We start from the raw sequence: 25880 nt of genomic DNA on the forward strand, positions 1-25880 counted from the left end.
ACGCCTCTGCTCTGTGCTCCGTGGGGGCTGTGCTGGCTCCTCTGTCTGATGTCTTGTGTCTCACAGTTTTGGGGTTGTTTATTTTTCTCCCCCACAAGTTCATGAGCTCCTGGCTCCCCCACTGTGACTTTCTGTCATCAGTGAGGAGCCTAGCACAAGAGTTGTGGTTACATTTGCTTGTTGAATGAATGCTCAAACTCAGTCTGATTGACTCAATATTTTTAAAAGTGTGACATGAAGCCTCCATTTAGTTGGAGAGTGAGGTGGTGATGCAGGGTGCGGCCCTTGTGTCGGGCAGACCCCCGGGTGTGCACTGTGTAGTGTCTGCATGACGTGAGGGATGGTTTATCTTAATCTGTGTCCACTCCCTGGAAAGGGGCCACTCACACAGGGCACTTGACTTCATGTCTTGGATGTTGATGCTTCTTTTAAAACCTGTTTCTTACTCTTTTCCAGGAAGGAAATTTCCAAGATTCTAAGAAGTTCCTTCCTTAGAGGAATGAACTTGGCATCATTTTTCACTGCAAGCAAAGTCATGGTTTTTGTCACCTTCCTCACCAATGTGCTCCTTGACAATATGATCACAGCCAGCCAAATGTTTGTGGTGGTGACGCTGTACGAGGCTCTGCGGTTTACGGGCACCCTCTACTTCCCCATGGCCGTCGAGAAGGTGTCAGAGGCAGTCGTCAGCATCCGAAGAATCAAGGTTTAGTGACTTGATATAACTCTCTTAAGTTGTAGGTGGATTTTTTGTAAAATGCCTTCTTTTATTTGGTGTCACCATGTTCCAGGTAGGCGAGATTTAACTCTCCCAGTGCCAAAGCTGGCTGTCGTTCCAAAATGTCTATGGTCTATATACTCCCCTCCCTTCTTAGGTAGAGTGTATTACAAATATTGCAAGATCCCTGCTAATTTATGGGCAGCATTCGCCGTGGCACAGGACTCTAGATATACAAGTAATGACTTCAGGGCTATTAAAATGTCTAAAAGCAGGAGAAGCAAACAGATTGCATCTCCTGTGCTAACTCGAATGACTAGGTAACAACTCTGGTCAGTCCGGAGGTGAATAGGATTCCTCTCTGGGCCGGGAGGGAAAGAATTTGCTGAGAGGTCCCTGCTCCTTGGGCAGAAGAATAGCCTCAGCTTCACTTAGTTCTCTGTTTAGAAATGGGTTCTTTCCTCCATAGATGCTTTGCTTGTTGACGTCTGAGCAGGCCTTTTGGGTCTACCTTTCTGTCCTTGCCTCTTTTCACTCACTGCTTAATTCTCTCTCTAGCTGCCTCTTCCTTTCAAATCTGTGATGCCCACCATACCTACTGCCTCCTTTTCCTAACTAACTGTCCCTAAATTGCCAGGGGCAAATAAGTTACATCATCCAGATAAGGGCCTGGCACATAATGGGTGCTTAGACATTTGCGTGTTTATGACTAGGTCTAAAATGAAAATAAATTGCCTCTGTGAGCCGGCCTGGGCATAAGCTTGAGTGTCTGCGCTTTATAAAAAATCCAATTTGTTGTGTTCCTACTTTTCCACAGTGATGGGCAGCCAGTAATATATACAGTGAAATTAGAAAGCTCTGGCTATGGAGATAGTTTATTTTTGTGTCTTGCCATAAAATCTGACATCTTTTTTGAATGAAGTTTCTATACTATAAAAAACTATTACCCATAAAACAAATCAGTCATACGGGGTCAGTTCTGGTCCCCTGAGTTTATCATTCTTTCCAACAGGGGCTTCTAGCCACACTGTTAAGAGATTGTCCAATAAAATTCTGTTTCATAAAGTTCAATAAAATTCCCTTTTCATGGCATTCACATCTTGAAACAGGACACTTAGGAATATCCTTGGACTGGAGGGATGTTCTGAGGTCACACGGTAACCTGTCCGGATGGAGGCTTCACACGTGTGTTGTGCTGCTGGGGTTTTGTTATTGCTGCTGCACCCGCTGTCTTCAATCACTGCTGCCAGGGCTCCCTGTGTGGTCCGGGCGCTCCTGAAGCCTTTCCACCTCATCTCATTTAATCCTGACAGCAACCGAATGGGATAAGCATTAGTGTCCCCACTTTACGGATAAGGAAACCAGGTTCCTGTAACAGGTGAACTAGCTCCTCCATCCTCACACAGTTTGTTAATGACAGAACTAGGATTCTGCCCAAAGCCTAGTTTCTTAACCACTGTTACATTATTGCCTTCTTAGTACCTTCTGGCATATGGAATATCCCCTTAAGTGTTGTTTTCATCATCTAGTCTCACTCTGAAGACCTTTAAAGGCTTCCTATTTCTTGCAGAATCAAAATTTTAAACTCTAGGCTCCACTGGCTGCTCTCTTTGTTTCCCAGCTCAGGACCCTCGACTCTGGCGGGGAAGGGAGGCTGTCTGTGACCTGCCACATTCATCCCCACTTTTGGGTCTTTTCTCACTGTGTTTGGCCTCTGGGTTGCCTTCTCTTCTGTCCTTGGTTTAAGCAAATGCTGCTGAGCCTGCAGCAGCCCCATGACCCTCTCCCCACACTTTCGTTCCAACTGACTAGGGCTTCCATTTATGTGCATGACCAGTCCCGCACCACCCAGCATCATGTCAAGTGGGGTGATCCTGACTCCCCAGGAGTATTCTAAGCCCCTTCACAGCAGACTGTATCTGGCGGTTCTTTTGCATAGTGCCCGGCCCATGTTGGACACATCGTAGACATCAAATAAACACTGGATTGACTGAAACAACAGTTGCAGGAAACAGAGAGACCCCACAGAGGTCCAACCTGCACTAGAAGCTGGAGAAATGCGGAGGGAGGGAACAGATTGGAGTAGGTATTCCTGGAACATCGGGCCTTGTGGGGGTGGGGGGTCTCAACCCAGGGAAGCCAGGTCTTATCCACAGTGGGAATAGGTCTGAATCTTCCCCTTGTTCTGCGTATCCATCTGTGTATCAAACCAGCCTGACGACTTGGTGGATCTGGTATCTAAAGAGAGGAGCTGTGCCCTGAACAGCCTGGTGTTCATGCAGACTCTGCTGGCCTGGTTCCTGGGCTGGGCTCTAGAGTCTTGTTTAACAAAATTAGACTGACTGTCTTGCTGGCCATCATGAAATAAAAGATTAACACCATGAGGCTTTATGCTAAAATGCATCTCTAGTCCGAAGGTGATCTTGAAACAGATTTCCCTCTTCTTTGGAGTTTCAGTCTTTTTTCTCTTAAGACCTTTGACTAATTGGATAAGGCCCACCCACATTATGGAAGATAATCTACTTTACTCAGTCTACTTATATAAATATTGATTTCATCTGAAAAATGCTTTCACTGTAGTATGTGTTTGAGCAAGTGTCTGGGGACTGTGGTTTAGCCAAGTTGACATAAAATTAACCATCACACCCTCTTGAATCCCCATCTCTTCCTCTGAGCTCCTGGATGTGACTTTGTCCTCACTAAGCCATGTGTTTATAGATTTCTTTCCCTCCCTGAACTCCAGATTCATCTAAAGGGTGGGTACAGTGCCTCCTTCATCTTCATACTCCTCACAAATAGCAGGTTCTAAGAAAATGTGAAACTGAAGGAACCATCCAGCTCCATCATGTCTGGGCTCCTGCAAATGCCTAACCATGAAGCCTAGTTTTAGTGGCAAAAGCGGTAACTCTGATTCTCTGGTAGATTATGTGATGCACGAAAGGGGTTCTGCAGGAGGTTTTCAGGGAATTGTGCTCAAATATTTGGGTAGGATCTTTTATTTTTCCCACCAAAATACAACTGAACTGTATGAGGCTTGAAATTTCTTCCCGTGTAGGTGTGTGCAGTGACATTAAAATTATGACCTGCTGAGAACTTTGAATCTTCCTGGGACTGATTTTGTCAAGCTACTTTGTGTCCTGATGAAGGAAGCACTTTTGATTTAGGCAAGAAACCTAAATTCTCCATCATGTACATAAAATGTGGCAGGAGAGTGGTCTAGGAATTTAAAGGTCTGTTCAGCAGTAGTTTTTTTCAGTAAAGGCAGGACAGGCAGCCGAGAATAAGAGTAGTGAGAAGAGTTGGTATTAGCATAGCAGACTGCTTCCTGGTGGGTTGAAGTAATCGGTGAAAGATTTTTTTTTTCTTTTAGATCATAGACCCTTTTTCATCCCATGTAGTTTCTACAACCCTTTAAAAACTAGCTCTGTAGTTCATCAGAATCACCTGGAGTGCTTATTAAAAGTAAATGATCGGGCTTCCCTGGTGGCACAGTGGTTAAGAATATGCCTGCCAATGTAGGGGACATGGGTTCGAGCCCTGATCCAGGAAGATCCCACATGCCGCGGAGCAACTAAGCCCGTGCGCCACAACTACTGAAGCCCGTGCACCTAGAGCCCATGCTCTGCAAAAAGAGAAGCCACTGCAATGAGAAACCCGTGCACCACAAAGAAGAGTAGCCCCCTGTCACCACAACTAGAGAAAGCCCGTGCGCAGCAACGAAGACCCAGTGCAGCCAAGGATAAATAAATAAATAATAAATCTTTAAGCAAAAAAAGAGCCTAAATGATCACACCTTGGAGATTCTGATTCACTAGCTCTTGGCTGGGGCCCAAGGTATCTATGTCTTTAATGTATGGTCCTGTGTACCTGAAAATAAACCACATTTTTGGAAACACTGCTCTAGTTGTAGAAAGAAATACACAAAGACAAAATGCACTGTAGCAAATATACTAGACGACAGACTCTTGTTAAGACTAAAATCAGTTGAGAGGAAAAACCTGTCTTGGTTTATGCTAGACTTTTTGGGGTAAAATGTGGAATTTTACTCTGCAAAATAACCGAGTACTTACTTGAAGCCAGGTGTAGGCTAGATGTGTATGTGCAATGGCAGGTAATCAAATGCAGAGAAGTCCTTCCTGCTTGGAGTTTATGTCTCATCAAGTGGGGGGTTAATGAAGAATCAAATAGTGAAACTCACTGTGGATGTGCTTATGTGTCATTAGTCCTTGGAAGGAAAAGTCCAAGGTGGCACGAGGTGCTTTGTCAAAGTTGCTGGTGTAATTTTGGAGGTCGTGCTTCCTGGGAAGGCTGAGGACGTTACCTGGAGAATTATGTGTCTGGGGATGGGGGAGGTGTGAGGCTGAGGCTTTGCATTTTCCTGGGGATGGTGATGTGACACAGGCTTTCAGTGCACAAGAAGGGGATCCATGCATTTGAGGAAACAAAATGTCTGAGGCTGCAGAGTACAGACTCTGGAGGCCTGAGCAGGGGACTCTACAGGACCTTAAGGTAACATCAAGATTTTTAGTCTCAGAGCTCACCCTGGCTGCATCCTAGGGAATGGGTCATAGAGGTGGGGTGGGGACCCAGAAGAGAGGCACGGAGACATGTCAGGAGGCTAATGCAGTATGTAGTCCAGGGATGAGATGATGTGGTTTGGTTTGGGGTGAAATGGAGAGACTTGGCCAGATTTGAGAGCCACTCAGGGCAAATCTTGAGTTGGGTTTGAGGGGAGGGGAGAGGTGGATTGCAGGCTGCTTTGGGTTTTGGGGCTGCAAAATCATCTTGATTCATTGAAATATGGAATACAAGAAGAGGCAAAGAGCACAGACTTGGTTTTGAATTCTAAGGCTTTTGAAATACCCATGTTTGCTATGCGACCCACGCCACCAATCTGCCATTGGCCTGATTCAGCCTCCTTTCCTGTTATCTAACAGGAAATAGGCAATGACTAGATGTTCACTTTTCTTTCTTTCCCTGCATCTCACTTAGATGCATTAATACCCAATTAGAAGGTGAAAAGGGCAGCAGGTGTGGAAGAAAAGGTCCACTCAATTTACTGACCGGGCAGTCAAGACTAGGTAAGGTTTGACCATAGATGGGCTAGAGGTGTGGTGGGCACGTAGAGTTTAGCACACAGTGTGGTGTTGAGCCCTGGAGCCTCACTGCCTCCTGCAGCCTGGGACTCAGTAGGCTGGAGGGTCCATCTCCCAGGATTTCCACCCAGGTCATGTCTGGGAGCCCTAGGAAGAAAATCCACCACCCTTGCCCACCTTGGAGGGGTGCGATGGTCCGTACCCATGGGGCAGACCTACACGTGGGCTTCATAGTTTCCTGTCTTGTTTACATTTGCTTTTCCATTTCCTATCTTCATATGCAGAATATGAGGATTTATTATGACCTTATAGGCCCAAGAAGTCCCTCTACTTTTCTCTTAGTAAGGAAAGGGGACTGAAGGTCTTGGCGTTGAATGACTCCAATAGGATAGTAAATATCTTGTCTTCAAAGCACTGAGTCTTCAGTGAGTTTAACATCCAGTAAAATGTGTCTCTGAGGTTATATTGTTCACAAACTGCTGAGGTTTCTGCCCATCAACCACTTGGAAGTCAATCTTTTTGGCTGCAGTTTTGGTGTTGATACTTTCCCACGTGACCTGTTCTGGGCCTGCACTCCATGGGTCTAATGGCATTTTTTTTAAAGATTATTTATTTATTTTATTTTATTTTATTTTATTTTATTTTTGGCTGCATTGGGTCTTTGCTGCTGCACATGGGCTTTCTCTAGTTGTGGTGAGCAGGGGCTACTTACTGAGAAGCACAGGCTCTAGGCACATGTACTTTAGTAGTTGTGGCACTCAGACTCAGTAGTTGTAGCTCACGAGCTCTATAGTTCAGGCTCAGTAGTTGTGGTGCACGGGCTTAGTTGCTCTGCAGCATTTGGAATCTTCCCGGACCAGGGCTGGAACCCGTGTCCCCTTCATTGGCAGGCAGATTCTTAACTGCTGCGCCACCAGGGAAGTCCTCTAATGGCAATTTATTTTCAGCTTTTTCATCAGCCTGAACTTTTCCTGGAGAAAAGTCTGGCACCTTTACAAGCTGGTCATGTGTTGAATGGAGTCTCATTAAATCTATTCTACTATGCACACACTGAATATTGAGGTTTTTGTCTTGGTAACATGCTTAAGCTGAAATTGAAATTGGATTCTGTCTAGAAAAGATGTAGAAACATACATGTATAACTTTTTGCTTGTTGCAGTGTTAGTTCAGTCTATATAAGGCTGTAGCCATGCAGTCAGTTGTTGGGCTGACTTGAACGGTCAAATAGTCTGTTCCTTCCTTTAGCGGATACCCGTGATGGGCTGACTCCGTGCAAGGCTCAGTCTTAGTTGAAGTTGGGACTATTTAAGTGTGTGAATGACATAATGTCTCCCCCTTTGTGACTTAATATCCTTCTGAGGATTCAGAGGTAGGGAGGGCAGTGCCAGCCTGGAATGTCCTGAGCTGGTTCCCAGGAATGTCCTGAGCTGTTCCCTGATTGAGATGGACCTGGAAGGCTGGGTGGGATTAGTACTCAGGGTGTCCAGGCAGAGGCCACTTGGGGAGTGTGGACTTAGGTGCTGATGGGTCACTGGAGGGTGTTAAGCATGGTGGACATCCTCAGGGGTGTTGTGAAGAGATCAGGAGGGAGTGGTGTTGGGGATGACTAATTGTAACTGTGGTTCCGAAATTATGCTGTGTCAAGAGGAAAGGAGAACTGGGAGAGAGATGAGCTGTGGCAGAACAGGTGAGAGCTGGTACCTGGCTGACGAAGGGAGAGGTGGTGTGGAAAGAACTCAGGCTGCAGGGGCTGAAAGCCTGCAGAGGAGTCCTTAGACCGCCGTCTGTCCATCCTGCCTCCTGCTGGACATGGGCTTGGGGTGGGTAGGAGTAGTCATGCCCAGTGTTCAGGTTCTCAGTGAGTGTGGATGAGAGGAGGAGGAGTTGAGAGGATTACATCTCCTGCAAGCTGGTATTTGAAAGAAATGCAGGGGTCATGTCTTCCTTCTCCTGCACAGAAGCAGGTTTTCACGTTAAATTTTTACCAGTTGTTCTTTTGAGGTGGAAGGTTGTAATCACATTTGTAGCTTTATGGCATGGTAGACGAGGGTATCAAGGACTTGAAGGGTGTTTCTGATGTCTAGGGAAGTAGATTGCTATTTATGTGTTGTTCTCTTTCTCAAACACCCTCACCTGCTTATTTTAGTTGCCTCCTGTGTCCGTTAGGATTTGGTTTGCCTGTGGGTCCTAGAATTAAGCTTTACATATAAATATGCTATGCATATAAATATACATTATATATAAACGCATATATAAAGTACTCCATATATGCATACCATTAGGTTACATGATCGTATATACTATATGTGTAGTAATAGTATATATTATTCTATGTATTATTTAGTATGTTCTTATGTGAGCCAACACGTTAAGTACAGTTGGCAAAACAATATGTAGGCTGTATAGTTTTTTATTACAAATTTCAGGAAAGCAGTTATTTTTGTTTATGCTTTCTTCCTGCAGACTAAACTGTCTACATTTTTCCTTTTCTGTAGAACTTTCTGTTACTTGATGAGATATCACAGTGCAACTCTCAGCTGCCATCAGATGGTAAAACAATAGTGAATGTGCAAGATTTCACTGCTTCTTGGGATAAGGTAACAAATCCTCCATTCCAATATCATGACTGCTAAACAACAACAGATGACATAGATTTTTTGGAGAACTTTTAGATTTTATACATGGTGTAAGATGTGACTTGGTCATTTACTGAAAGTATGTTATATAAATTCTCAAAATTGGGACTAAGGTTTGCAACTAGTGGAGATTAAGTATAAAATCAACCTAAGATGTTTGACATGTTGCTCTCTGTTTCATTTTCAAGGGAACTTTCAATGTATTAGCACATTTTGAACTTAAAGTATGTTTGTAATGTTAGAATTTAGAGGATTGGACAGACAAAATGCTGCAGTGTGGAAAGGGTTAACTGACAAATACATAACCCTTGTTAAAGATAAGCGGCTTTGGGGAATCAGTGTACATTCTCTGCCTTGATGTTCTCAGACCACCTTATTACATACGGAGTGAGGCCATGATTTGGATCTTTGCTCTGGGGCAGGTTGGGGGCTCCCCCACCCTAAGCTTCTGGATGGTGCTGGCGACTTTGGTGGCAGCCAGGGGCAGGGAGGAGATAGCAGGAGGGCCTAGTAAGCACCAGTGATTCCCAGTTGAAGGGCTGCACTGGGTGGCAAGCTGACAGAGAGAACTGGTGATTTTCCAGCACTTGGTTTATTTATGACGTCCAGACCAACAGGAAAAGCAACAGGGTCTGCTCTCAAGAAGCTGTCAATATTGCACACCCCATGCAGCCCCCTTTACCGACTGAAATGCTCTTCCTGGTTCCATGGTGCCCTGTGTACATCCTCCCATATCAGTGTGGATTAGTCAGGAAAACAGAACCCACACCATGGGAGATGGAGTTCCAGCAGAGAATTAGTTATGCAGATGACTAAAGAGGGGGAAAAAAGCAGAAAGGGCAAAATGATGGTGCTTGGGACAATCCAGAGATTAGCAATGGCAGGAAGCTCCTCCCACCCCCAGGCCCGGAGGGACTCAAGGAGGAGGTGACTCTGCCAGAGGGTCCACCATCCAGAGCCCAGGAAACCGGCTGCTGTCAGAGTGGGGACCACAGTGTAAGTGTCCAGGCTCTAGACTCTTGCTGTCTTTTCATGCCTGTGACCCTGTTGTCCCACCTGCATTGTGTTCACCTATTTCTGACTCAGTGTCTGACATCAAAACAATAGTATTCTCCCAAATATATAAAACAACATCCCTGTGCCTTATGCACATGGAAACTCATACAAGGTGCCTGACCTAACCTGACAGTTCCTCCTACCTTAATACGCTGGATTTACTTCCTGCTTGGTATTTCTTGTCATAATACAGTAGAAGCATTTATGGAAAGTACCATTAAAATTCCATTGTAAAGCCACTCTGTGTGAATGCTAAGACGTACTTTGTACAACCCATTACCAAATTTCTTTTGTACCAAACTATGCAACGTTTTAAAATGAGCTATTTTCTTCTTTCAGGAACTTAATAGCATTTTCTGATACTTCTGTGCAACTTGCATTGTAGTACAGAACACCCGTTCTCTTGTCCTGGCTTTGCCTATGGAAGGCTGTGCCCCTTGCTGGGGTCATTAGTAATTAGGGCCTGTCAGGGTAGGTCATGGGTGAGAGAGCCCTCAGGAGAGGGAGGGGCACAGACATTGGGGGTTTTGCAGAGAAGCTAAGTTTGAATGAAGCACTTGCTACTCGGGAGGCAGGAGATGTGACCTGCTCCACTAGACAGCCAGGTGGGCAGGTGGGGGATGGTCTGAGGGACCCAGGTCTCATTCACGAAATGACAAGGCTTACTCTCAATCTTTTTTATTATTAATTTTTATTGGAGTATAGTTGCTTTATAATATTGTGTTTCTGCCGTCTAGCAAAATGAATCAGTTATACATACACATATATCCACTCTTTTTTAGATTCCCTTCCCGTTTAGGTCACCCCAGAGCATTGACTAGAAGAGTGAAGTAAGTCAGAAAGAGAAAGACAAATATCATATAATATCGCTTATATGTGCAATCTAGAAAAATGTACAGATGAACTTATTTGTAAAGCAGAAATAGCATCACAGATGTAGAAAGCAAATTTGTGGTCTCAATCTTTAAGCTTTAATATATATGGTCCTGTGGGAGCCTCCATATCTCCACGGGGCAGGGGTTTCGAACTGTGTCTGGCACAGAGTAGGGGCTCAGCTGATGATCCTTGTTGAGTCGGGGTCCCCTGAGCCTGGATAACCAGGAGGGGCCTGGCCCCAGCACCCATGGGCTATTGAGTGCTGCCCCCTTCTGGTCAGGGCAGAGCAGCGCCCGATCCTGAAGCCTGAGCAGGAGGGAACTCAGTATCTGGCCCTGAGAAGCTATGAGGTGTGGGGACAGGAAGCTGATGTTTGCATGTGGCTCATTAGTTTGTAGTCTTAACTGAGTGAAAAGTAGTAAAATAAGAACCCTAAGTGTCAGACAAGAAGAAAGGAGTGAAGAAGCTTAAAAATGTTTCTCGTGTTAAAGTCTAGTTTCTTGTTGATAGATTTTGAATCTATTAAAAAGTCCTATAAAATATGGGGCTAGTTTTTTTGGTGATGAAAAAAAATTGTCATTTTTTTTAGTATAAGAATGTTTTATAATCAATTCAGTTCTTTCCAGAGAAATTTCTCATTTTGAAGTTTATCCAGAATTTTTATTCACACTCTGTGCTTTTAATCTTTTGGGCATTTTACTAATTAAGTGTAACCATGTGTTTTTTTCAAACATTAGCAATTACTGACAATTTCCTTAAAACTTCGAATATGTAAAGACATACATACACCCTTCAGTCTCTCAGGAATGTGACCTGGGATTGGCATCATGAGTACTTTGTTCTTTTCCCTCACCTTGGATTATGTGCTGTCACATGTACTTTCATGTTTCTTGGTATTTTATTTGTTTGTCTGTTTTTTGTTTTGTTTTCTGTTTTTTTGATGATAGAAGTACTTTATTGTGCCTGTTTAGCCAGGATTCGCAATGCAAATAACACATATAAAACTGAGGCTTTATCTCTCTGATCCATGATGTCATAATTAATTTCTTTATTCCCCATTTTTTGTGGTTGGTATTAAATTAGAGCTCTCGTGAAATTAGAGCTTTGACTGTTATTTACGAGTTAATTTACCAAGAGTGACTTATCCTATAAAGTGCCTCCTTACTTGCTGAGCATTACTGAGATTCATGCTTTATTAAATGAAAATGGAGAAATTAGTGGAGATTTCAAATTCTTAGTAAAAGGTCAGGCATGCATGTACTTATGCAGCCACCTTGTGGAGATTAATGAGATAAACAGTTAAAACCCAGGGTCATAATGAAAACTTATAAATGATTAAAAACCTCCCATACTGAATATTCTCTTAAGTACATCATTTTAATAAGCTAGTGTGCATCATGCAGTTTGCATTTCAAGCAAATGTCTTGGCATTTCAACTGCTTAAATTCTGTGGGTGTCTAGAACTGTGTCCTTATAGAAATCTAGTAAAAGAAGGAGCCTTCCTAAAGGCAACTAAAGCTGTTTCAAACCCCCAAAGATTAGATTGGATGAAAAGGCTCCAGAACACAGTATCTTAAAATAGGAAGGAGAGGGACTTCCCTAGTGGTGCCTTGGTTAAGAATCCTCCTGCCAATGCAGGGGACACAGGTTTGAGCCCTGGTGCAGGAGGATCCCACATGCCGCTGAGCAACTAAGCCTGTGCACCACAACTACTGAAGCCCAAGTGCCTAGAGGACATGCTCTGCAACAGGAAAAGCCACCGCACAGAGAAGCCTGCGCACAGCAACGAAGAGTAGCCCCTGCTTTCCTCAACTAGAGAAAGCCCGCTCGCAGCAACAAAGACCCAATGCAGCCAAAAATAAAAGTATCAAAACTTAAAAAAAAAAAAGTAGGAAAGAGAAAAATGTGGGTTTATGTTAGCCTATCAATGACTATTATGTTATTTTCTCCACTTTTTGAAGTAATTTGTGTTACTTTACTGAAATAGTCACATTTTTATAAACTTGAATTCATAGGCATTAGAGAAGCCAACTCTACAAGGTCTTTCCTTTACTGTCAGACCCGGTGAACTGTTAGCTGTGATCGGACCTGTGGGGGCAGGAAAGGTAAGTTATGATGCCTTTTTGGCAGCTGGTTATAGCGCCGCAGCCCCTACTAAATTCTCAGAGTTGAGCCCAGAGCTGCGTGTAACACAGTTTGAATTGGGTGTATCTAGAACAGCTTTTCTCTAAGTGCGTTCCATGGAACATTCATTTTGCAAGAAGGTTTCATGGCCAAATAAATCTGGATAAACACACATGTTTTCCTTCTTGGTGCTTCAAGTTACACAGTTGGGAACTACTTGTCGGGAATGTGGACATCTCAGTGAAGGAAATTATGTGATAGCTATTCAGGATGGACGGAGACAGTGGGGACTTCTTTTTGTCACAGTGCCCACTCCAGGAAGTCTGGAGTTTGTAAAGGCTCTTCCAGGGATCTTTAAACATTTCTTCACGTGACTTGACTTGGTCCCGTCAGTGCACGTGTAGTGAGTGTGCAGCCACGTGCTGGAGCTAAAGACACAGACGTGAGCAGGACCCCGACGGCCCTGCCTCCAGAGGCAACCAAGTTCCAGAGTGAGACAGACACGCAGGCCGGTTATTTCAGCCCAGTGTGGTCAGCACTCTGATGGTGTGGACACAGACACGTCACGTCTGTGTGTTGTAAGAGAGTTGTAGGAAATGTGTACATGCACATAGTCTGAAACAACAAAATACAGAAAGCTAAACATGGGATGTATACATGAGAGGGTGATGATTTTCTTTTTGATGGACTTTTGCTCTTCAGACAGAACTCCAGAGTTCTTTTAAATAATAATCTTTGGATATGTTCTTCACACATAGCTTTTTAAGAATAAGCATTTGTCAAGTAAAGGATGCCTGAATGCAGGAACAACTGCATTAAACATCAGGTACATGAAATACACGTGCTTCTGGGCTGCTTTGTTGTGAATGTTAAACATTCTTAATTAGTCCTTGGTAAGTATAACACTTCATTTGGGGGAAACTCAGGCAGAGTAGATTGTTTATACTATTAATATTCCTTATCAACCATTAGTTTACACTGACCAATAGTGTTGTTTTCAGGTTTTTTGTTATTGTTGCAACTGCCAGGGTCATACTTCATCCTGCTCTAGAGGAAAGGGTTCTATCATTTATCAAGCGCCCAGGGTGGGGAAGGCTGTGCTGCTGGGCGTGTTCCGTCCTGAGTGCTGCCTGTTCACGTGTGCGTGTTGCCGTCTGTTTCAGTCGTCACTGTTAAGTGCTGTGCTGGGGGAGCTGCCCCCGAGCCAGGGGCTGGTCAGCGTGCACGGGAGGATCGCGTGTGTTTCTCAGCAGCCCTGGGTGTTTTCAGGAACTGTGCGGAGTAATATTTTATTTGGGAAGAAATATGAAAAAGAACGATATGAAGAAGTAATAAAGGCTTGTGGTTTGGAGGAGGTGAGTAATGAGTTTTCAGTTGCATATACTCGAATTTCAAACAGTAATAATGTTGGTTTAAACTGTAAGTTTTGTTGAAAATTGTTTTCTTCATTTGAAAGATCTTTGTTGTTTTTTTCTTAATTTGAAAGATCTTTGATTGTTGCTTAATATTTTAATACGCTGTTGTTTTAATCCTGACGTGACAGTGATGCTCACAGAATACATTTTTGGCGGGGGGTGTGGAGGTTTCATTTTGTGAAGTTTCATTCACTTTTAACTTTTTCTTTAACAGACAATGAAAAAAATTTGTAAAATCAGAGAGCACAGTGTGAGGAGCCCTCCTGCCCTGCCCCCGCCCCCCCCAACCAGGAGCAGCTGGAGGCCAGTCTGGCTGTGTCTCTACCCCTGCCCTCTGCCAGCCCCACCCCCACCCCAGATTATGCTGCAGCAGATCCCAGACCTCAGATTAGGTCATCTGTAAACGTTTCATTAGTTTTCTCTACAAGATAGGAAAGCCTTTGGGAAAAAAATCACCACGTTATTATACCTGAAAAATAACCCAAATTCCTGAATATCATCAACCTTCTAGCCTGTATTTACATATTGTTAATTATCTCACTGAGAAATCTGGTTCACCATCCTTTGCATCAGACTCCACATAAGGTCTGCCCTCTGCACTTGGGTGATACTGTTGCAGAAATTGGTCCATCAAGAAACCAAGCACCACACTTGGAGGGTTGGAGAACTCAGGTTTATTAAGCTGGCGGCACCAGACGAGCTAATGCTCCAAAGTTCTGGGCCCCAAACTCAGGGTGAGCTTTACTTTTGTAGTGCACATGTTTACAGAGCATGGAAGTTTCCAAACAGAAACTTACAAGAGCAGGTGCAAAACATTCCATTTTTTAGCAAAACATCTTAAAGTTACACTGAATTGTTAGGTTAACCTGTTTTTCTGTTTTTCTTGGCGCAGCAAGCATATTTCACAAAAGCAAAACAAGCAGGAGTTGTTTTTAGCTGAGTGTAAGTTTCTAACTTTACTCTTCAATACCTCCTTGATCCCTTTCAGTCTCTAGGTTTCCCTCTGTACTTGGTTTTGATTTGTAATTTATTATTTAAAGAAAATAGAATACTTTAAAATTTCTTTTTAATATTTCATCATTTTTAGGGGGGAGAGACTATTTTCAGAAATGGCATTGAGTTTCACAGAAAATAGCAAAATGAAAGGTTTAACTCTACGTCGGGATTTAAATGAAATTAGTGAAAGATGAAAACTGAACTTACCTGATAGGAGAATATAATTTGGCAAAAAGAATGAAAAATGTGAATACTGATAAATAGTATGTTACTCTCTTGGGTTATAAAAATCAGTGAATAATAGTCTTAAAGGGCTCCCCTCTGGGTCTGTTCAGTGCAGCCTGGAAATCTGGCTCTTCTTTTATACTGTGAGGAAAAGGCTGGGACAGACTTTCAAAGGTGTGGTGTTAAAGGCTCCAAACCAGCTTTGTGAGGAAATAGTAATTTTGCTTAACAATGGCTTGAATGTCATAGATTGTATCAGGTGAGTAGCATTTTACCATGATGTGAACAAAACAGAATTGCTCCTTTCATGGGCTTCTGTTTCTTTCTCCTGGGTTCTTGTTAATGGGAGATCGTGTGTTTGCAGAAATGATGTCAAGTTAGCAAGAATGAGCTAGAATTTTATTAAATGCCGTATATACTGTATAAGAAAAGGGGGAAAGCAACTGGACAGCAGTAAGACAGCAGCTCCCATTTATTCAGAGTCCACGTGCAAATCATTTTTCTGTCTCTCACACGTGCGTGTGCACAAAGATAAAAAGGTATGAATTTTTAGTCTTTTACCAGTGTCTTTAATGTTACCATCCTCATTTTAGTTGGTAAAACTGAGGCTTGAAGAAATGAAATAGCTCATCTCTACATTTGCAGATTAAGTTCAGATCCATTTCTGCACAACTCTATACTCCATGCTTGTCCATGGTACTGTGCTGCCTCTCAACTGAGGAAGTTTTTGGGAATGACTTTTTAAAAAGCGGGTGTTGGATGAAGGTGGAAGGTGGGGTGTGGAATAAACAGATCTCAGGCATTTCCTCTTTAATCATGTCCAGCTCCTGATGGTCAGATCAGACTCCAGTGACCCAGGCGAGTGTGTGGCTGTTTCTTTGCATGACCTTGCCCTTCTAGTGAAGCTCAGCCATGTCTTTCTCCCCCACATTTGAGCATCTCTGGAGAAAAGCAGGTTCTGGGGACAGTGGCTGCCATTCACCATTTTTTTCTAAGGTCTGATGCTTTGCCACAGCCACGTGGGGTGAGTGGACCAGTAACGTGGGCAGTGTTCTGGGGCTTCACCCACCCTCGGGCATCTGTGCAGCACAGACTCTGGTGGGAAGGGCCCTGCAGGATGGGGCTGCACAGCGATTCTCCTGTACGTGACGTGACTTTATAAACATGGACTGCTCTCCTGTTCTGCTGTGTGGTCGGGACTTGGAGTTGGGGCTCCTCGTGCCCATACCCTCTTTGGCAGGAAGTGAGGCCCAGGGTGGAGAAGTAGCAGAGAGCAGAGTCCTGGCCCCAGCTTCATCACTTGCCTGCAGTCACATTGGACATTTTCTGTTCCCTGCCTGGGCCTCTGACATTTCTGCAGCAAAATGAGGACATTGGATCAGAGAATTTCCAACAGGTTTTGCTTCTGCTCTGAAATGTCATCTATGACTCTGATTAGCAAGGGATCAGCGAGGTCTTTATGACATCTGGAAACCACTTAATGAGTAAGGAGATCCTCCGCTTTTCTCCTTTTGGAATCCATCTGTCAGTGGATGGACATGAGATGGCCACAGATAATAGTGGCGTCCTGGAATTATTTTGGCCTGTAGATACAGAGACTGCATGTGTCAGAGAAAAGCCTTGGCCTTTGGAGAGAAACAGTCCTGGGTAGTAACTCCAGGTGTTTGTCTCAGTTTCCTTCCTTGTTAAATGGAGGAGGTGTGGGATTACTGTAAATGTCAAAGGCAATGCCTATAAAATACAAAAATGCCAGGTTTTCAGTAAATGGTAGCTATTTGTTTTTATTCTAGCTCTTTTCTCTACATCCATGCATACTTAAATACATAAAAATATAATAAAGATTTCTCCTTACAATTTTCCTTACCCTACCTCTCCCAAATCCTGGAGGAAAAAAAAAAAAAAAAAACAGGAAAAAAAAAGCAACATTTATTGTATTTTACATATGTTAATAACTAGATGTATTGCACTATACTTGATCAAATTGAAGTAAATGTTTAAGTTCATTGAGCTAAAATCATTTCTCTAATAAAATAGAGAGATATGAAGTAATCACATTTGGTAACATCAATTCAGGCTGATGACATCAACTCCAAGGCCCAGGAGTCAGAAGGCTCGGGCCTGAGTGTCAATTTCTCTGTTTACTAGTTGTGTGGTTTTGGCTAATTGTCTGAACCTTACAAGCCTGTTTCTTCATCTGTAAAATGTAGATAATAATACCATCAACATCGTAAGGTTATTTTGAGGATGAAATGCAGTAGTGATTTTAAAGCACCTAATTGCTAGGACATAACAAGCACTCTGTAAATGTTAAAATAATTTTGAAAATAAATTAGCCCTTAATTGTAAGTTCAGCTAGTTTTTGGGAAAATCACATCCTCAAAATGTGACTTGTAAGGAAGAAGATATCTTCTTTATATATATAACTTCCATTATTAGAGTTGATATGTATGTAGGTGCTCTATACATAGTACATTATATAAGTCAACAATAAAAATATTCTGAACCATAACATAAGCAATATAGTAACAGTTGTCTGCATATTATCTTTAACCACCTGAAGTCTATTAAGCTAGTTTAATATTTTCCCACATAGATCACTAGACTTTACAAACCCCTCTTGCGTTGCCTATAAGCTATACTTTCATCTCATATTTACCACATTCCTGCCAGTGTGGACATTTTCTTTTCAGATTGCCCTGACAATCATAGGAAAATAAGTTTATTGATCCTTCTGTGTCTAGGTATAGAGGTCTTCAAGTCTTGAGTTATTTTACTGTTGCCTTCATTTCAACTATATTTTTCAGTCACCACTTGGGCAGCATGACATGAAAGAGCAAAAGGCTATGAATTGACATGAGCTTGGTTCAGATTCCAGCTCTTCTGTTTGACAGATGACAGTCCTCAGACCAGTGATATAACCTCACTTAGTCTCAGTTTCCTCATCTGTGAAATGGGACCAGTACTTCCTGTGCAGCTTGTTGTGAGGATTAGAGATAATCAGCACCAGGGTCCAGAACAGTGCTTGGTGCACAGATCTCACCCTCCAGGAGCTGAGAGAAGCCGTGTGCACACGTACAAATGATGGAGCAGAGTAAGACGGGTCCTTCACAAAAGATGTAAACAAAGCCTTAGGAGCCAGCAGGAAGAGAGATAAGTCCAGGATGGTTTCCTGGGAGAGAATGTTTGGGCTGAGCCTGGAAAGATGGGCAAGATATTGACAGGCCGTGGGAGGAGGGGCAATTCCAAATGGAAGAAAAGCTGTGAAGACAGGCAGGGGCCTCCCACTGTTTGACTCTGGAGTCCAGCTGTCCTCTGCCAGGGCCTCATGTCTGGCCCCCATTAACCATTTCAACAGTCTGCTCCGTGGTGTTTCTACTATAAGTCTCAACCATCGCTGAAGGGCCCTTGATGTGCTTCTGGACAGATGGCATCAAACCAGCGAAGCCATCTCCTAGTTTGCCTCTAGTTTGTGTATCTGCTTTTTTCAGTGAAAATCGGTTAAGTTTAGCTTAGAGTTAACTAACATGAATAAGAACACCTTCTTGTCAGTGAGAGGAATTGTAATATATGCTCAACTCAGGCTTTTCCTTTTAACATAATCAAAAAATGTTGGCTGGGAAATTAGTCTGACTTGGATTTTACTTAAAATCCTTTGAAATGTTTCTCCCATCTGGGGCTTGTCCGTGAATAACTGTCAGAGTCAACAATACACTTGAAGTCCTCCTACCAGATTCAGAGAGAGCCTGTTTCTTATGTCCTCACTATGCTAAAAAAAAACAGTAGATTTAAGTGCCTTTTCTAGAACATGGTTGAGATTACTGTGTTACGGTGTGATGCTATTTTGAGAAGGAAACTGGAACAGCATAAAATCAAAGCAAAAAACGAAGCAGAACAGTTTGCAAGGACTGTCAACAGTGAAACGGAGGCCAAGTAAACAGTGTGTGTGTGTGTGTGTGTGTGTGTGTGTGTGTGTGTGTGTGTGTGTGTGTGTGTCTGTAAGGTTGGAGGCTGAGAACCTGTCTTAAAATGCTCACTGTTTTTCATGAAAACCAAATGCAAGGTGTGGTATTAACTTCTGAGCTCAATAAAGACAGAAGGGGAAATAATGATAAATTTTCATGACAGAGCAATTGTTGCCTTTCACTTGATGCACCTGTTAAGCTGTGAGTGTGCGGGGAACCTGTGTGTGCCTGTGTGTCTTTGTGGCTGTCAGGGAGGGTGATGATGGAGATAGTCTCTTTCTTCTCTCTGTGGTCATGTGCTTTGCATGTTGTGATTCACACTGTGAATGGGGTCCCGCTGTCAGATTGATGAGACAATAGGCATCAGTCATCCGTAGCAAGTTACAATCAATCGTGTCCTTTTTCCATTTATGGAGGCTTTTCATACATTTCTTTACATTCTCATAGCATCCTTGAGTTTGGTGATTCTTGTTTCTGCAGCACATTCTTTAGAAGAGGAAAATGAGACTTAGGGAGATCACAGGATTTGTTTATCATGGAGACCCCAGTGTGCCACTTGCTTTCTCCCCAGATAAGACAAAAGACAGAGAAATGAGGTCTTCATCTGCAGAAAGGTACTGCTATGTTTCCTCGGTTGATCCCTGAGGGGTTTCGTAGAAAACAAACTCCCTGCACTCTGCTTGTCTACGCCAGGATTTGTTGAGTGATAAATATAGGCAATCAAAGTAAAGACTTCTAATATCGTAACTGTGAAACCTAAAACTGATTTTTGTCTTGTCATGTTGAGGATGTTCTCATCATCTTTTCTTTTTTTCCCCAGGTACTCTGGGGAAAATAGACTGATTTGTCTATTGACTACTTAAATAATATTCAAATGTAACATTTGATTGATTCACAGATTCTCAAGTCAAAACGTCACATCCTTCTGAGCTTTAGGTTTTCCTGCTTCCACGGACAAACATCTACTTAGTCTGGCTGAACTATTCTGTGTCTCTCAAACACACTGTTTCTTTCCCTCTGGTCTTTCCTGCCCAGACTGCTCTTTCTGCTCCCATTTCTTATACAGATCTTGTCTGTCACTTGCCTTAAGTGTGACTGTGAAGGTATAGGACCTGTGTCATCCCTTCTCTGAAAGTGGGAAGCTGAGGCCAAGATCAGCAAAATTGGTAATTTAAGACACTTATTCCTTGATAAGTCCTGTGCCTTCACCAGCCTGTGCCACCAGCTCTCACACCTGTGCCTCTAGTATAAACCTTCACACTTGCACATCCAGCTACACCATGACATCACAGAGAAGTCATCTCAGCTTGTGCACAAGTGACGTCTCCTAAGCCTGCATCCACCATCTTCCCCAGCTCAGTAAATGGTGACCCTCTTCTTCCCCTTCCTCATGCTCCAAACAACACAGTCCTCCTCTTACAGCCCACACCCACCCCGTCAGCAGGTCTTACAGCCTCCACCTTTGAAATGTGTCTGCAGTGGGACCCTGTCTCTCCATTCCCACTGCTCCCACTCTGGTCCTGGCCACCATCATCTCTTGCCTAGATTATTCCAGTAGCCTCCTCACTTGTATTCACCCTCATACATCCTTGCTTACTGCCTATTTTCTGCAAAGCTCAGGAGTGATTCCTTAAAAACCTCAGACTATGTCAGTCCTCCTCCTCCCCCTCCTCCTTTTACTGGGAGTGACACCAGGGCTTCTCCTGCTCTGTCTCTGCCCTCATCCCCCTCATTCTTACTCAGCTCCAGCTCTCCTGGCCTCCTTGCTTGTCCTGGAAAGCCTTGAGCATCTGCCCCATGGCCTTTGCACTTTGCTCATTCCTCTGTGTGGAGCCCCCTCTCCTGGTCTGTGTGAGCCCCCTCCACCCTCCCCCAGATCTGCTCACACCCCCTCTGAGCAGAGTCCTTCCCGACCCCAGTGTAGACTCACTTTCCCTCCTTTACTCTCTATTCCCCTAAGCCAGCTTCCTTTTTCTTCTAGTCCTTAGTACTTCTATTCATGTTAATTTTCCATATTGTCTGTTTCCCGCCATGGAAGGAAACTCTGGGGACTTTGTTTCCTCATGGCTGAATTCACTGTGCCCAGAACAATGCCTGGCATATAGTGGACCCTCAATAAATAGCTGTTAAAATGGTCAAATGCATAAATGCTGTGAAAAACTACAGAATGAAAACAAATAAAAAACCCTGAGAAGTTTTTTTTTCTTTTGATATGTTCAAGATTATAATTTAGTTGCTATGAAATATACCCATTGCTGTTGATCAAATACTTGTATGAAGAACTGATGCTAAAAGGTTAGGATGGCAGGAGGGATGGAGGTGGAGGAGAACATATTTTAAATCCTTTTCTTTTTTCCTTTTCTGTCTCCATGTAGGATTTACAGCTTTTGGAGGATGGAGATCTAACTGTGATAGGAGATGGAGGGACCACACTGAGTGCAGGGCAGAAAGCCCGGGTCAGCCTCGCAAGGTAAATGGCATTTCAGTTGCCATCCTGCCCCAGCCTCCTCCATGGCTTCTGTTGGAGGTGAGCATGCAGACCCCACTCACCAGGTGGGCGCTGTGTGAAGCAGGGTCTTGTCCTTTCCATGGGCTCCTGGAATGAACATGGAGTTGTTGGACGCTGTCATGTTTCAGAGATGGGATCTGGGGAATGTGAAGGGTTCTTCTCCTGACATCTCTCTGTGTTTCCTAGAGCCGTGTATCAGGATGCAGACATCTACCTCCTGGATGATCCGCTCAGCGCAGTGGATGCAGAAGTCAGCAGGCACTTGTTTGAACAGTGAGTTTGCTCCTGTTTCCTATCATTTCTGCCTTTAAGAACCCTGTAGAGATCGGGGAAGAGAGCTCAGGAAAGCCTTTGTGCTTCAGGAGATGTGGCTGGTTCTGCTCTGGTGTCCCTCTCCCCCTCCATTCCCTCCACAGAAGACCAATTGTAGAGAAATTTTGCAACATAATGAGGTCAAGATAGGAAAATAGAGGAGGTGCTTCTGGTGTATGGAGGCCAGTGGAGCCTGTGCTTTAGGGAGCTGAGGAATAGATGGCAGATGTCCCCCTGCTGCTTGCAGTTGATAACCAGACAGTGTGGGTGGATCCAGACCCCAGGAATAAGAAAGGTGTTGTACGTTTTTTCAATCAGAGGGTAAGTCTCAGGAACCTGGTACTTCACTCTCAGTTCTTTTCCTCCATCATTTGTTTAAGGCACGTTAGAAGCGAAGGTTTCAGCATTTCTAAAGCAGCATCCACATCTATCCCCTGGTTAGTTACCTTGCTGTTGTTCACCTGTTAAAGCCAAGGAGCCCTTTCAGCTGCCTTACGTGTGCACTGAGGTCGATGACCTTACAGATGTTACTGCACAAAACCTCTTAGTTTACAAGGGAGGACAGTGAACTGGGAGAGGGGAAGGCCCCACATTGGGCAGAATAAGGGAGACTAAGAGGTTCAGCTCTCATTCTTGCCTCTAAGGAATCTGCCTCTACATGCAACTTGTTAAGACAGGTACCTGGGGAAAGTTCAGCACAGTCAAGATTTAGAGGGTTTCGATACAAGATAGTAAATGCTAAATGGAAGCGCAAGTGGGCAGCTGTAGGCCTTCAGCTGAAATCAGAAAGCTCCCTGTGGCAGGAAGTGCCCTGTGGGCCTGCGGGCTGGGAAGGGTTTGTGGAGGCTGAGAAGAGGATTCAGGTCCTTTTTTTTTTTTTTTTAAATTTTATTTATTTATTTATTATTTTTTTGGGGGTACACCAAGTTCAATCATCTGTTTTTATACACATATCCCCGTATTCCCTCCCTTCCTTGACTCCCCCCCCACCTCGAAGGAATAGTAGACGCAAAGGTGTAGAGATAGGAAGAAGCAAGGCTGTGAGAAGAACAGCAGTCACGTCCTTGCCTGGAAGATGCAGGTTGTTTGGCAGAGAGAAGCTATTTGGAAATTCTTGCTGTCAGGTCCTGTATAGTTTTCTAAAGCTGTGCCTGTCCAGGCTTCTCTCACAGACCATTGCCTGGGTGGCTTATAAATAACTGAAATTTATTTCTCAAATTTCTGGAGGCTGGGAAAATCCAAAGTCAGGATGCTGAAAGATTCGGTGTCAGATGAGGGTTCAATCCCTATGTCCTCACATGTTGGAAGGAATAAGGGAACCGTGTGGGTCCTTTTTATAAGGGCACTAATCCCATTCATGCAGACTCTACCCTCGTGACCTGGTCACCTTCCAACAGCCCAACTCCAGTGCCTTCACAGTGGGGAATAGGTTTCAACATGAATTTTGAAGACACAAATATTCAGTCTATAGCAGGTTGTCATGGGGGGTGGGGGAATGGGGGGCACTTAAACAATAGAAATTAATTTTCTCACAGTTCTGGAGGCTGGAAGTCCAAGATCAAGGTGTGGGCAGGTTTGGTTTCCACTGAGACCTCTCCTTGGCTTCCGATGGCATCCTCCTCGCTATGTCCTCATGTGGGCTTTCCTCTGTTCATGTGCACCCCTGGGTCTCTGTCCTTATGTCTTAGTCTCCTCTTCTAAGGACACCAGTCAGATTGGATTAGGTCCACCCTAATGAAGGGTAAAAATGACCTCTTTAAAGGCCCTGTCACCAAATTCTAAGGTACTGACGGCTAAGGTGTCAACATGTGAATTTTGAGGGGACATGATTGATTTCCAGCAGGTCTAGAATAGCAAAGTAAAGACACTTCAGCAGAGTCAGCTGTGTGTGAGAGAGATATGTGAGGAGCTCTGAGCTCTGGATACTGGGAGCTAGGATTCCACATCCACTGAGCAGGGGTCGTGGGCCGGGTTCCACCAAAGTCTGTATGTAACTTGTGCTTAGTGTTGAGGTGATGAAAGAGCTCTGTAGATGGATGGTGGTGATGGTTTCACAACAGTGTGAAGGTACTTAATGCCACTGAGCTGTATGCTTAAAAATGGTAAAAATGGTAAATTTCATGTTATGTATATTTTACCACAATAAAACAAAGTGCATAGTAGCATTGAATCTTTCAGAACATCAGCGAGTAGGGCGACTGACATGTTGCATGACCTCGAGCTCTCTGATCTGACCTGCCTTTCCCAGCCCCTCCCGATCATGACTTGATAAATCTTCCCTTACAAAATTGCTTTGTGGTTTGTCATGGGTTCAGTGACAGGGCACTAGGGCTGTGACAGAGATTCCCCACCCTCACCCTCCTGGCATCATGAGTAGCTCAGCACCCCACCCTGAACTGGAAAATGTCCGTCATGCTGTCTTGTGTGAGTGTGAACAAGTTCTCCGTCACTCCAGGAACAGCTGCTGCTGGCCATTGCATCTGTGTCACAGGGAGGGGAGGGGAAGGCATTCTGATTGCCAAGCACAACGTGCTTATCACAAAAGCTCCCCCGCGTTCTCTTTCAAACACGGGAGGTATTTATAAAGTCTTCTCCAACCTTTTGGGTTTAATGACTTTGGATGTACACTTGATAGAAGCGAGCTTGTTAAGACTGTTGTTTGCTAATCAGAACCACGTTCTCCAGGGAAATGTAAGTCAGGGAGCATGAATGTAATTTAGGGAATCACTCAGCAGCACCTGGACAATGCTCTCAACTTAGAAAATTGGATGGAAAACTATGCTCTGAAAGATGGTGGTCGTGCAGAAGCTTAACAGTGGGAAGTGTTTTCTGTTAAAAGTGAACAAATCACACTTCTACCTGCCATTAGCAGTTTCCTTCAGTTATGAATCTATGTCCCAGGTTATCAAGGTTTGTGAGTTTTACAACTATATGTTGTACATTAAGTGGATTCTGTCACCTACAGAAGGTCAGAGGTCTTAGGTGAAGTGATGTGTCTCACCTGTGTCCAGCTGTGGATCCCATCGTGTTTCAGTACCACATCCCAGACCCCCACCTCCAGTGTCATCAGTTCTTCGGGTCTGTCCTGATCAGATTCCCAGGCTGCTGTCTACACAGTTCACGCTTCCTGCTCCAGCCCTTCACAGACTCAGGATGCAGCTCCAGGTCCTCAAATGGAGAACAGGCTTCTTTGCTGTCTGCCACCATCAGCCTTTCCAGCTCGTCCCCACACCCACTCGGTATTCCAGCCGTGCTGGCTTTGTGGTGGGTCCTTTCTCACACCTGTCTGTCTGTAGATACTGCTCCCTCTGTCCCAGAGCCAGGGAACAGTGCACCAGGGCAAAGAAGGCAGGTGAAAGATGGGCCCCTGCCTTCCCCTCCTGTTCCTCCAGGGGGAACCTGTGCCCTTCTGTCTTCTCTCAGCCCTCAGTGGGTTGCACTTGACTATTTATGAATCTCCCCCATCCCCCACTAAGCTATGAAAGCACAAAGGTTCCTTAGCCCAGCATGTTCTGTCCCAGGACCCCTGCACCTGCTCTGCCTTCTTCCAGGGATGTTTCCCCCAGATAGTCTCAGGGCTCCCGAGCCCCTCCACCTGAGACAGCAGCTCCCTTGCTTTTCCTTCAGAGCACACATCATGGCCCAATGGTGCATTTTCTATATGACTTCACTGTGTCCCCCTACACACGGTGCAGAGTATTGTCTGCTTTCTTGACCTACAGGTGTATCCTCGGCACTTAGGAGCATGTCTAAATCCTCAACAAACCTCTGCTGATTGAATGAATGAAGGTGGGACTCTGTCTTTTTTACTTGTATCCCCTCTACCATGGGGCATGTCCCCTCTTAACACAGCCCTTGTATGGGATTATATATGGGATTATAGAATTAACAGAGCCCTTATATAGGATTATATAGGATTAACACAGCCCTTATATAGCAATAGCAATTAAATAAC

The 25880-nt window shown here is 44.0% G+C and overlaps 1 protein-coding gene across 1 annotated transcript in view; it reads left to right on the forward strand.

The window, feature by feature from the left end:
• LOC130835712 (ATP-binding cassette sub-family C member 4-like) overlaps positions 1 to 25880 on the forward strand; it is a 153346-nt gene that overhangs the window by 21503 nt on the left and 105963 nt on the right. Inside the window, exons 8-13 of the mRNA XM_057707474.1 lie at positions 457 to 706; positions 8310 to 8411; positions 12398 to 12487; positions 13670 to 13861; positions 21480 to 21574; positions 21800 to 21886. Of these exons, the coding sequence (XP_057563457.1) occupies positions 457 to 706; positions 8310 to 8411; positions 12398 to 12487; positions 13670 to 13861; positions 21480 to 21574; positions 21800 to 21886 (816 nt within the window). The remainder of the gene's footprint in view (positions 1 to 456; positions 707 to 8309; positions 8412 to 12397; positions 12488 to 13669; positions 13862 to 21479; positions 21575 to 21799; positions 21887 to 25880) is intronic.

Source organism: Hippopotamus amphibius, chromosome 14, assembly GCF_030028045.1.
Source record: "Hippopotamus amphibius kiboko isolate mHipAmp2 chromosome 14, mHipAmp2.hap2, whole genome shotgun sequence".
NCBI classification, from domain to species: domain Eukaryota; kingdom Metazoa; phylum Chordata; class Mammalia; order Artiodactyla; family Hippopotamidae; genus Hippopotamus; species Hippopotamus amphibius.